The sequence below is a fragment of the Akebia trifoliata genome, chromosome 5 (assembly GCF_017979445.1).
Source record: "Akebia trifoliata isolate Shusen 1 chromosome 5, ASM1797944v1, whole genome shotgun sequence".
NCBI classification, from domain to species: domain Eukaryota; kingdom Viridiplantae; phylum Streptophyta; class Magnoliopsida; order Ranunculales; family Lardizabalaceae; genus Akebia; species Akebia trifoliata.
The window spans coordinates 33,361,392-33,373,861 of record NC_141379.1 but is presented as its reverse complement, the minus strand read 5'-3'; the positions used below and the strand labels follow the sequence as shown (position 1 = coordinate 33,373,861).

At 35.9% G+C, this 12,470-nt stretch overlaps 1 protein-coding gene across 1 annotated transcript; it reads left to right on the top strand.

The window, feature by feature from the left end:
* The first annotated feature begins 503 nt into the window (after nucleotides 1–503).
* On the top strand, nucleotides 504–12,417 carry LOC147402378 (protein BONZAI 3-like). Its single transcript, XM_086444006.1, has 16 exons — nucleotides 504–692; nucleotides 5,588–5,635; nucleotides 7,376–7,524; nucleotides 7,618–7,666; nucleotides 8,469–8,525; nucleotides 8,780–8,959; nucleotides 9,056–9,190; nucleotides 9,448–9,509; nucleotides 9,607–9,706; nucleotides 9,781–9,895; nucleotides 9,988–10,064; nucleotides 10,381–10,518; nucleotides 10,674–10,838; nucleotides 10,939–11,052; nucleotides 11,172–11,268; nucleotides 11,947–12,417. The coding sequence occupies exons 1-16, from the start codon at nucleotides 528–530 to the stop codon at nucleotides 12,096–12,098; spliced, it is 1,803 nt and encodes a 600-aa protein (XP_086300132.1). The 5' UTR covers nucleotides 504–527; the 3' UTR covers nucleotides 12,099–12,417.
* The last annotated feature ends 53 nt before the right edge of the window (nucleotides 12,418–12,470 follow it).

Below are 12,470 nucleotides of genomic sequence, written 5' to 3'. Positions count from 1 at the left end.
GTGGCGTGAACGCAAATGGAATGGAAAATAAAGGATAATCAATCCATAGGAAAATGTTGGAAGGTGACACATCTACGATATGTGGCGTGCACATAATCGTACATGCTTTTACTCGTATCTAGGGGAAAAACATCTACAGTTAGGTGTGCGCCACCACATCATTATGTCACCTTTGTGTCTAATCAATATTCAAGACCGTTGGATTGACATTGTTATTCAGATTTGGAAGTCGATCTCGAATACAGAGGTCGAAGCCCGAAAGGAACGATATACCATCCATGAAAACCAGTGCCAACAAACTATGTAACTACCACCTACAGCTTTCCACAAACCTTTCCACGTGTCCATATATATATATATCCTCCTCTGCTCTGCATGCCAAAGAGAGACTGTTACAAGTTACAACAGACTGATCAGCAGAAACCGCTGCGTTTATCGATCCAACTCAATAAAACGTTTCCGTTCGTTTCGTTGTCTCTCGCACACACACACACACAACAGAAGAGAGAGAGGACAGACAGAGAGAAATGGGAGGATGTTTATCGGATACGAGAGGGGGACAACAGGCTATAGGTGAGGCCGAGCCGAGGGCGCACACCATGGGCGAAGGTGTTGATGGAGGAGGACATAACGATGCAGTCGACTTCTTCTTCAGATCTCGAGGATTTCATTCCCTTTTCACCCAACTGGAGGTATTAGTATATATATATATGTGTGTGTGTGTGTGTGTGAGCGCAATCGCAATCGCATCTTATTTTAAAAAAAACTCACAAAACCCTAATAAAAGCCATTTTCCATTCCCATATTCTCCGTACTGTAAATTTTTTAATTCGAATCTGTGTCTTTTGTTGTCGTTTGAGTTTTTGTGGCTCTGATTAAATGTGTATTTGTAATTGTATTCCGAAGGGTACTGTTTGGGGAAAAGTGGATTTTTGTTTGGAAATAAACTGTTAGGGTTTACGTTGGATGGTCCTCGGGATTCGACCACAAGTAGCATGGAACTTCCCAAACGCAGTTTACAAAGCCCTCCTTTTGAATAAACATTTTTTAACTAATGTGAGGGTTTGGAGTAAATTTTGGATGGGTGGATGGATGGGTTTGACTGGAGAAATTGTGCATACACGCATATCTACGTCCAAGGCTGCTATAAGAAAAAATATTGGCTAGTTTTAATGACAATTCTTCCTTGATTAGTAAAAAAAAAAAAGATGAACACGTATCATGATATGGTAGATGGTACATTGCCTTCTCTGATTGGTTCATGTGGTGTTGAATACAACTTAATGGGAGGACCCATATGTGGAGGGTCTCCATAGTGCAAATATTGTATTGATTGATTGATTGATTGATTTATTGATCGCTTAGTCTAAATTAAGTTTAATGTGGTTTTTTTAGAAGTATAAATTTATTAATTAAAAAAAAAAAAAGCAAAGATAATGGGAGACTGAGATAGCCCCTCTACAAGAAGACTAACAAAAGAATGGGTAAAAAACACGAAAAGGACAACACACTCCCCACCCATGGAAAACCAGCCCCCACCTTGACCATTCATTATAAAGAGAATCCCACTTGAACACAAAGTCCTAAAAAAATAAAATTCTCTCAATGTCCTTACATATCTTATTCCACAAGAATAACAAGTCCAAAATGTCTAGAATCACTTCTTTCAAAGGGTTATCAAAACCTTGAAATACCCTTATGTTTCTCTCTTTCCATAACCCTCAACACACAACAAAAGAAATGATTGCCCACAAGTATTTTTTCTTGTTGGAGAAATTGTTAAGAGACCATACAAGGAAAAGGGCTAAAACTGCTTTAGAAAATAGACTCAATATCGGGAAGAGAAATAAGAAATGACTCCAGACTCTGAAAGAAAATGGACAATGAATTATAATGTGGTTCCCCTATTCACAATCTTTTTTTACAAAGAAAACAAATGTTTGGATGAGGAATTTCACGCTTAATAAGGTTATCGAAGGTTAAAAGTCTCTCAAGAGAAGTAGATCAACTGAAGAATGCTACCTTGGATGGAATCAAAAAGACCAAATTGCACTCTCGGAGAAGACAAAGCCGTAGGAAGACAATAACAAATTGTGAAAATATCCAATAATGATATCTATCAAAAAAAGGAAAAATATCCAACTATGATCCTTTTATCCTTACTCGTGCTTCACTCTGTTTATTCATCCTCGGTATCCACCAGATTAAGAGAATTGAGAAGACCTAAAAGAGATCACACCTTATTGATTTCTCAGTTGTTGAAATTTCTCATAAAGCCCAAGTCCCAGGATATCTCATGCCCAATAAGAATCAAACAATCTTGCAATGTTGTATTCTTCTTCAAAGAAGTTGTGTAAAGAGAAGGATATTACAATAAAAAAAGTTGAATTTTTACACCAATTGCCCTCCCAAAACCTCACTTTTTATCGCTTTTCCCCACCTTGAACTTGATTCCCCTACTGAGTTACTCTAAAAATCCCTTTCCACACACTGCAACCGTAGGTGGATCTAGCTTCTCCACTTTCCCACCCCAACTTCTTCTCATCATACTTAGTTTTGATTACCCTTCTCCACAAACTCCCACGTTCCTCCCCAAATCGCCATAACCACTTTTCCAAGAGTGTCTTGTTTATTCTCTTCAAACGTCTAATCCTCATGCCCCCATTCTGCTTTGGAGAGCAGATAATTTCCCACTTTACCAAATGGAACTTCATTTTCCCATCCTTATCATTCCACAAGAAATCCCTAAAAATTTTTGTTCTTTGCAACTTTAGGATGGAAAATAAATAGAGTAAGGAGATTGAGATACTAGCTAGACTGCTCTTGATCCAAATTAACTTCTCCCATTTAGAAAGTTATCTTCCTACCTTTGGACGGGTACTGATCCAAAACTTTATTGCAACCCTCATAAATCAAATCTCGAGAATTGTTTTCCTAAATAAAGTGATGATAGACACTAATTTCCTCGATCTAATCACAATGAAAGGTTATTTTCATCGGAATTTCTTTGACAGGAATGCTATTCATCATGGGTATTTTGTGGTTATTGCTCACTACAAGTATTGTTCATTGGTGGGGGTTTTCATCACACATACTATTCATATATTGTACATGGTAATATTTTCATTCAAATATAAGGATTAATCTGGTGATCAAGGTTTGGAAACAAGTGTAAAGGGGTTTGGTTCGATCAACTCAGAAGGTGTCATTCTTCTCCTTTATATATATATATTTGTTCAGATCTACAATAGTAGATCATTTAGGTATCCTTGAGTTGAGGCTAACCAGAAGGTAGTTGCATTGATGGGAAGCAGACCAAATGAAGCAAAATTACATATATATATATATATATATATTTGTTCAGATCTACAATAGTAGATCATTTAGGTATCCTTGAGTTGAGGCTAACCAGAAGGTAGTTGCATTGATGGGAAGCAGACCAAATGAAGCGAAATTACATAAAACAAGATTAACGTATTTTTATAATATGGTGGTATCAACTTGGTATCGACACTTTTACATTTGTTCCTTTGTTGTCGGGAATTGAGATTGTATTTGTAGTTTTGTACCTCATGGTTGCACCATTGTTGGTGACTCTCCTTACCTGATTTCTCTTCTTTTTGATTTTATGGGCTATTTGGAAACATTAACGACATTTTTTTAACAACAAGGATGATAATGTGGATAGAGTCGAGTTGGAAGTTAGGCCCTTCTATATAAGAGGTTTCACATTCTTCAAGACTAAATAGGTATTTGTTTTGATGTTTTTTTTATATTGGAGATTGTTTCTCTAACTCATTTTCAAGGCGGTGATGGGGGAGAGGGGGTGCGCCTAAGGTGGTTAAGACTAAGAGTGCAACTTGGTTCGGGTTGGTTCGGTTTAGAGCAAAATCAGAATCGAACTGACCAAGATCGGTTCCATTATATGAGAACCAGAACCGAATCGAATTAGTCTAGAACCGAACCAACCCAAACCAACCTTAATTCGGTTTGGTTTGGTTCATTTCCATGGGTTGCCAAGAGATTCCCTCATTTCTGATCGAAGAGCAGAAATGACCTCATCTCTCCCATCGTTAGTTTGTTTTGCAGCTTAAGAGAGAGAGATGAACCGGTCGCAGCGTAAATCACAGTCGTAGGTCGCAAGACGCAGTCGCAAGTTGTAGGACGCAGCCGTAGGTTGCAGAGACAAGAGAGAGGAAGAGAGTTAGGTTTTGTAAAAAATTAAAAATATTTTATTTTAAAACTAAAAATCAAATATAAATTTAATATTTTATTTTAAATTAATGTTGGTTCAGTTTTCGGTTTGGTTTGATTTTTTATATTGCTTGAACCGAGAACCGAACCGAATTCATTGGTTCTTTATTTTTTAAACTTGAAACCGAACCAATACCAGTCTAAACTGAACCAAACCAATCAAAATTTCACAGTTTGGTTCGGTTATCGGTTTGTACCGAATTAAGTTGCACCCCTAGTTAAGACCTTAAATTTAACGCATTCCAACATCTAGGCCTTTAGGCAGATTGGTTTAAGTACCTAACATTTGGTATTAGAGCCGATCCCACATCTCAAGTTCGAGTCACCAAAAAGGCTACTTGGGAGGGCTATAGTAAAAAAAAACCGTGAAAAGCCCCTAGAGTTGTCCTAGCTAGAGTGATAGTTGTTGTTCACGTCAACTGCAACTGGTAGTGATTTATTATGTGTCTAAAGTAGTTAAGGGATTAAATTTCGCATTTCAACAGGTCTAGGCCTTTTGGCATTTAGGTTTAGGTACCTTAGGGGGTCCTATTGTTGTGTGGTTTTTTGTGGGCTGCTTTCAACGAGCTCTTGTGAGATCCTCTTTCAAGTTTCTCTCTCTTGTATTGCTTGGTTATGCTAACCTTTGCAATAAAATTATGTCAGCTTCTTTCACATTAGCCTAATAACACTAGAGAAAATTAAACAGCTAGAACATGTAGTAATGCATGTAAATTATTGGGGGGAGGGGGGGGGGGGATGATGATTCCATGCCACAACCATTATACTAGAATCGTGATTGTAGTAAATATTGATGATTTCAAAATCATAGTAAATCGACAATATAAGTATGCTTGGAAATTTCCGAGGAGTTGTTGATTGTTCCTCCTTCATTAGGTTTATTTCTCCTTCAATTTTTTTCACCATCCCCTTGCCATCTTTTGATTCATTGGGAGTCCATTATGGTTGAGTTTTGTACCACATTTTGACCATGAATATCTCTGCTTGTTTCAAATTTTTGCCACCATCAACAAGTCTTCGCAAGGGGATTTGGTGTTTGTCTGATTTACGTTATGTAGTTTGTGGGTCCACCCCTTAGGTAGATACATAAGTTCACTTTAAATATTTTGAAGGAACATATCAGTGGCTTAAGATCAACACTAGAATGGATCGTTTCGTATGTATTTGTATTTCTATCTTAAGCATAATTTTGGGAATCACATTTAGTTTTTGTGGTAGGGAGTGTGTCTTCTCCTCTCACCCTCTTTGATGCTAGTAGATCTACCTTTGGTGTTGTCCCTTAATCTTGTTCGTTTGCAACAATAATGTATTCACTTGCAAACATGTATTGCAGTTATCGCTATCTGCTTTCAAGTTGCGTGACATGGATATCCTTTCAAAGGTACGCTTTTCCATCTGCATGATTTTTTCCTGTTAGTTGATATAAGTTCCATTATTTTCAATTAATGTTTTATTTGCGTTTGTGTGTTCCTTTTTTTTCATTGCATCAATATTTTTGTTGCTTAATTTGCTTTTTCTTTATTTGGAAGCCTGGAAGGACATATTAGCAAAAGTTTATAGACTCATCAACTCAATCTACATACATAAATATATATCTATATATATATATATATTGGTTTTCTTCTTGCTCTTTTAGAATTCAAATTGCAAGTTCCTTTTAACTGGGGTCCTAATTTGCCTTTGTTGAACAAGAACCAATTATTGATTTGACTTTCCCTAGGTTTATCACCTATTGAGGCTACTTGCACATTTTCTCGATTGCGTTCATTTGTTTATTTTTGTCCAAGTCTTTCCACTCATTCATCTCACCATCCTTAACTCTGCTGTGCTCAATCAATGTGGATGTTGTTTCTTGATTGCCCGACATTCATCTCCATAAAGCATAGAGGGTCCTAATAGATTCTTTGCTTACAAAGAAAAAGCTCGTTTATACCCTTGAACATTACAAATGTAATCCCTCACAATGTCATTAGAGAAAGCATGATCAACTGAGAGACTTTTGTAAAAAAGCTCATTTATACCCTTGAACTTTACAAATATAATCCCTCACAATGTCATTAGAGGAAGCATGATCAATTAAAAGACTTTGTAAAAAACTATAAACTAGAAGAACTTGGAAAGATATGAATTGCTAAAAAATAAGCAAAAAATGTGATGATTAGGCCCAAGGCACACAATGATCTATGCAATAAATTGTCAACTGGAGAGGGTTGACAAGATACTTACAAGCTTCCATGAGAGACAATACTAAATATTTGTATAATGTAAGATGCAAGGCATACCAAAAAATTATAGTGAAAAATGAAGGAAGTAGTGAAAGTTCAAGGAGTTGTTTTCAAAAATTATTAAATGAAGACTACACAAAGAATCATAGGACTATAGGTACTTGGTAGACCAAAGAACACATTCTTTCATAGAATTATGGTATCAAAGGTGAAGATAACTTTAGTAAAGACAGATAACCTTTGGTATCATATGATAGTCCAATTAGATGTGTAGAAATGCATGGGAAATGTTGGATTGTTTTGGCTTACTAGGCATTCAATAATATTTTAAAGACTAATAAAATGTTGGATGAGTGGAAAATTGTATTGTTAAATGTATATACAGAACAAACAAAACATACAAAGTCATTCCAACTATTGGGCATAAAATTTTGCACTACACAATGGGAAAGAGATGGGGCCAACTATGCGCTATCCTTGGATAGATCTTTTAATGCATTTGAAATAATCATTCTATAATAATATCAAGTAAAACAATATTTTGAGGTAAAATTTCTCTTGACAAGTAACAAAATGCGCAATAGGAAGAACCCATGGTTTTGAGGAGTCTTTGCCCTAGCAACATGTGCATGGTGCGCGTCTCTTCCCCAGTATATACATATGAGCATATACATATATGGAATTGAACTGGGCAATTTTTACCCCGTTAACCTTTTTTTTTTAAAAATTAAAAAAATTTGGGCAATTTTTTTTACTTTGATGAGTATCGTCGGGTAGTTTTATCTATCAGTTGGTCCTTTTGGAGTTTCACATTATTGGTACTCCTATTATGTCAATAATCAGATGATTTGTAGCTTGGATTTCACATCTTATTGATGCTCTTCACTTTGTTGTAGAGCGATCCTATGGCAGTAGTGTATGCAAAGAAAAGAGATGGAACACTTGAGGAAATTGGTCGCACAGAAGTAATAATGAATTCATTGGATCCTGTTTGGATTAGGAAAGTTTCTATTACTTATCAGTTCGAGATTGTTCAACCCTTGGTGTAAGTTCATTTATATGTCAATATTGTTCTGACCATGTTTTCTTTTCAACTTCATCCTTTTTTGGTAATTTATTTGTTCATCTTGTGTTTCAGGTTTCGTGTGTTTGATGTTGACACTAAATATCATAATCTGCCTGTGAAGGTATCTTATATTTTGTGTCTGCTTTTTTTTTAAAATAGCATTTTGCTTTTAGACTATTAAAATTTAAAATTTTCTTAAACTTTAGAGATATTGCAAACACATTTAAGATCTCTAAGCAATGGTGTCTAATAGTGTGAATACGTGATTTACTTAGATGTTAATTTTGTCATTTTGAGCAAAAAATAAAAATAACACATTACTAGAGACAACACTTTGATCTTTTATTTTCTTGGAACACACTTGTATGACGTGCACAGTGGCGGGACTGGACTGTAGTGTTATCTGCTCAACATCTATGCTTCTCTTGATTTTGAATTTTATCTCTGAAGACTGTGATGTGCATTTTTTATTGCCATCACGATTCATTACTAATGTTGAAATTTTCCAGATGGGAGACGTATCACATATACCATGTGATTTTTACAAAAACAGTCATCAAAGCCTTATCCCAAAATTTGGCGTTGAGTGAACAAATCATTACTAAAATGATTACTTGAATTAGTCAAAAGACTGGATTTTGTTTTACTTGGATTGGTTTATAATTTATAGTCAGTTTTATTTATTTATTTATTTTTTATTATTATTATTTTGAAAGGGGGGGGGGGGGGGGGTGGAAGGGGCTCTTGTTTAAATTTCTATCTACATATGACCCCATGGGTTTGGTGAATATGGAAATTTTTGCAGTCCGAGCAGTGTGCAGACATTGTCACCAATCTAGATTTAGCAAAATTATTTCCTTCAAGATCAATCACAGATATTGCATATGGATAAATCTAAACTCATTTGATTCTTATTCTTTCAGACGCTGAAGTTAAATGAGCAAGATTTCCTTGGAGAGGCTAGTTGTGTTCTGTCAGAGGTAATTGCTTTGGTATTACTGGGATATAAGTGATGACATTGCATGTAATTGATGCTACAAAACTGCTGTTTTTGTGATGAAATCTATGCCCACAAAAATTATCTTGTGATTTGTGACTACATCCAAACAATTATATATGCATTTGTATCTTTGTACACGGGCATGCAAATTATGTAATTTACCTATAGTCATCTCATTTTGAATTGTTTGGAGATTATCATGCTCACAATATTGTATTTCTTTCTTCATTGCAGATAGTGACTAAACATGGTCAGAGTATGACACTAAGTATTCAAGGAAGAAATAGGCATGGTGGCCTGAAAAATTTAGGGAAATTGACCATCCATGCCGAGGAAACAAATGCTTCAAGGCAAGCTTTTGTGATGACATTCCGCTGTTCTCACTTGGAAAACAAGGATCTCTTTTCTAAAAGTGTATGCATTTTTAACGCGATGTCCTATATGAGATTTATATATATATTACTCATGTATATATAGGTCTCAAAATCAATTTTTGTTTTCTTTTTGTAGGACCCTTTCTTAAGAATATCTAGAATTGTTGAGAATGGAGGTTCTGTCCCAATTTGTAAGACTGAAGTGGTGAATAACAACATCAATCCGACTTGGAAACCAGTATGCCTGACTACACAGCAAATTGGTAGCAAGGCAAGTTTGTTACTTTTTTTATTTTGCGATTCTTTACGTGTCTGGATAGCATGTTAAATAGCGAACAGAATATGCGACACGTCTCTGTACTTTGTAATGTTAAGTAACTTCCAATGTAACTTGATATGGATGCTTGAAGGTTTCAACACCATGAATCCTACTATCCTGTTGTTTCGACTATAATGTAGATAATAAAATAGTGCCTTGTGTTCTATGCTTATATTATTTGCTTCCTGACAAATTTTTGTTTGATGCAGGACAATCCCTTAGTTATAGAGTGTTTTGATTTCAATAGCAACGGCAAGCATGAACTTATAGGGTAACCAATTAATGCTTGGGCTACATTACTTAGCTTTCTGATGTTATCAGTTGTTTTATTCCTGGTTATATAACCTTTCATCCATTTAATCCAACAGAAAACTTCAGATCTCAGTGGCAGAATTGGAAAGACTTCACAAGGAAAAAATTGGAGAAAAGTTACACATGCCATCTTCTGCTCAGAAGGACCATATGAAGGTATTTTTTTTTTAACAACTTATTGAGTGAAGTTGTTGTGTCACACTGCTTATGTTACAACATTTTCTCTACAGACGCTTAAGGGTCAACTTTTCGTGGATGGGTTTGTTGAGAAAACACTATATAGTTTTTTGGACTATATCTCTAGTGGATTTGAACTCAATTTTATGGTTGCTGTTGATTTCACAGGTATATAGCTTCCATGCTCTACAAATACAGATTTTCTTTCTATTACTTCTCCTATCGTAGTTAAACTTGTATTGTTTACTCTCTTTATCCAGCCTCAAATGGAAATCCTCGACTCCCAGATTCTTTGCATTATATTGATCCTTCAGGCCGATTGAATGCATACCAACAGGTGTGGACATTTAAGTCAATTAGACCATAATTAGAGTGTACAGAAAGCACATTTATTTTGGTAAAACACAGGGTTCTGGATCCTACCATTTGTTGTAGAGAGCTCTCCTTATGGAAAATTGACTAAGTAATCAGATAATTCAACTTTCCTAGATATATTGATGTATTTACTTGTTAATAGATTTTGTCTTCATTATATGAGACGTGAGTTGATTATCATTAAAACTACTTATATGTGTATAATGTTGGGCATTTTATGAAAATCATGACTGATGCAATTATATTTCATAATTCTTAATTATCTTACTTCCCTACAGGCTATATTGGAGGTTGGAGAGGTCTTACAATTTTATGATTCTGACAAACGCTTTCCTGCATGGGGTTTTGGAGGAAAAACAATGGATGGTGTGCTATCTCATTGTTTTAACTTGAATGGAAGTCCTGGCGAGTCCGAGGCAAGAAGAGTTGAATCTTGTCATTCTAGATTTTCTCTAGAGTAATAAATGTTCATTCAAGTTCTATTTTTGGGCCACGCCCATACAAGAGATTTATATTAATTTTTGTTATATATTGGACTAGTGTTCTATTAATCATTTGTTTTCCTTTACAGGTTGATGGTGTAAATGGCATCATGACTGCCTATTCAAGCGCTCTGCATAATGTTGCTCTTGCAGGGCCCACCTTATTTGGACAAGTGATCAACAAAGCTGCACAAATTGCTAGCCAATCACTCTCAAATATCCAGAGAAAGTACTTTGTATTGCTGATCATCACGGTAAGAGGGGGGGGGGGGGGGGGGGGGGCTGTTATCTGTCTTTGTTGGCCCTTATTTCTTTCTTAAAGTAATAAAAAAAAATATCCATCTCCTTTTCTAGGACGGAGTACTTACAGATCTTCAAGAAACTATAAATGCTTTGGTGAGGGCGTCTGATCTACCCTTATCGATTCTTATAGTTGGAGTAGGAGGGGCTGATTTCAAACAGATGGAGGTAATTGCATTACCCTTATTGAACCTTGTCGCAACACTCGATATTTGAGATCACGGAGCAACAAAACTTTGATGGTTTTATCGTTTAGATTTATTGGTCTAGTTATATGGTTTGGGCAGATCCTAGATGCTGATAATGGAAAGCGGTTAGAGAGCTCCACAGGACGGGTAGCTACCCGTGACATTGTACAGTTTGTTCCAATGCGGGAAGTGCATGGTAAGTTTAGTGGTTCCAAGCTTCCAATGTCATGGTTTCCTCTTTATCATCACTTCTTCGTTCATGAATGCACTTTAGCTGGTTTTGTTTGTTACATTGGATCAAGTTTTTCTAAAAAAATAATTTCTGGGAAAATGCTCAGATGGTATTTCCTCGAAAATTGTTTGCCAGTGTTTGATTGCACCTAGGAAAATGTCTAAAAGAGGAGGGTTTTTGGACCTTGGGAGTGGGTGTACTGTGAAAAAATAACATTAGTGTTTCCCTTTCTTGACAAAGAAAGCATTTCTGTAGGGTCAGGTTGGAAAGAGTAATGATTTTTGAAAATTTCCACTTGGTATGGACGCAGCTGACATGGCAAGGGCACAGAACCATAGATCTTTTTCTTCGGGATACACAAGGAAAACGATCAACGGTTCTATGCCCTTGCTATGTCAGCCAAGTACAGACCAAGTGAAAATTTTCAAGTCAGAAAATCATTAGTGGGTTAGAAACTATTTTCCCACCAAGACGGGAATTTTTTTTTCTTTAGTGAAAACAATTTTCCTGTGAAATGCGCAATCATACACCTGCAAAACTAATTAGCCTGGGAAAACCATTTTCCAAAATCGCATTCATGCAAAGCTCCTTGGTATTTATTGGATTATTTTCAAATGACTGAAACCATTTTATCATGAACAGGTGGTCAGATATCTGTCGTTCAAGCTCTCTTGGAAGAGCTGCCCACGCAATTTTTGACGTACGTGCGGAGTAGGGATATCAAGCCACAGTTTGTTAACGAAGCACAAACTTCTGCAGGAGATTTCCCACCCAAAAGCTTCGAAGCTCATTAAAGAATTGCAATTTCATAATTTGCAAGGCGTTTTTTCTCTAAATTTTGAGGAATGGCTCTAACAATTTGGATTCGGTTCAATCAACATGTCTTTTGGCAATTTGGCTAATACCCAGAAACATAAAACATTTTGGATATTTCATTGCTGAAATTTCATACTGACAATTTTTTTTTGTATAGTCTAATGGAGACTTGTACAGCTGACTACATTCTAAAATGTTATTATGACCCTGAAAATTTTGTCACCTTTGGTGTTTCTTGTCAGTTCAAAGCTGTTAGAGATGGTGCTCAAGGTTTTATACAACGGCGGTTTTACGATTTGGGGTTAGCTAAATGAATTCTATTCAACCTTTTTATAATATATGTCAATTGA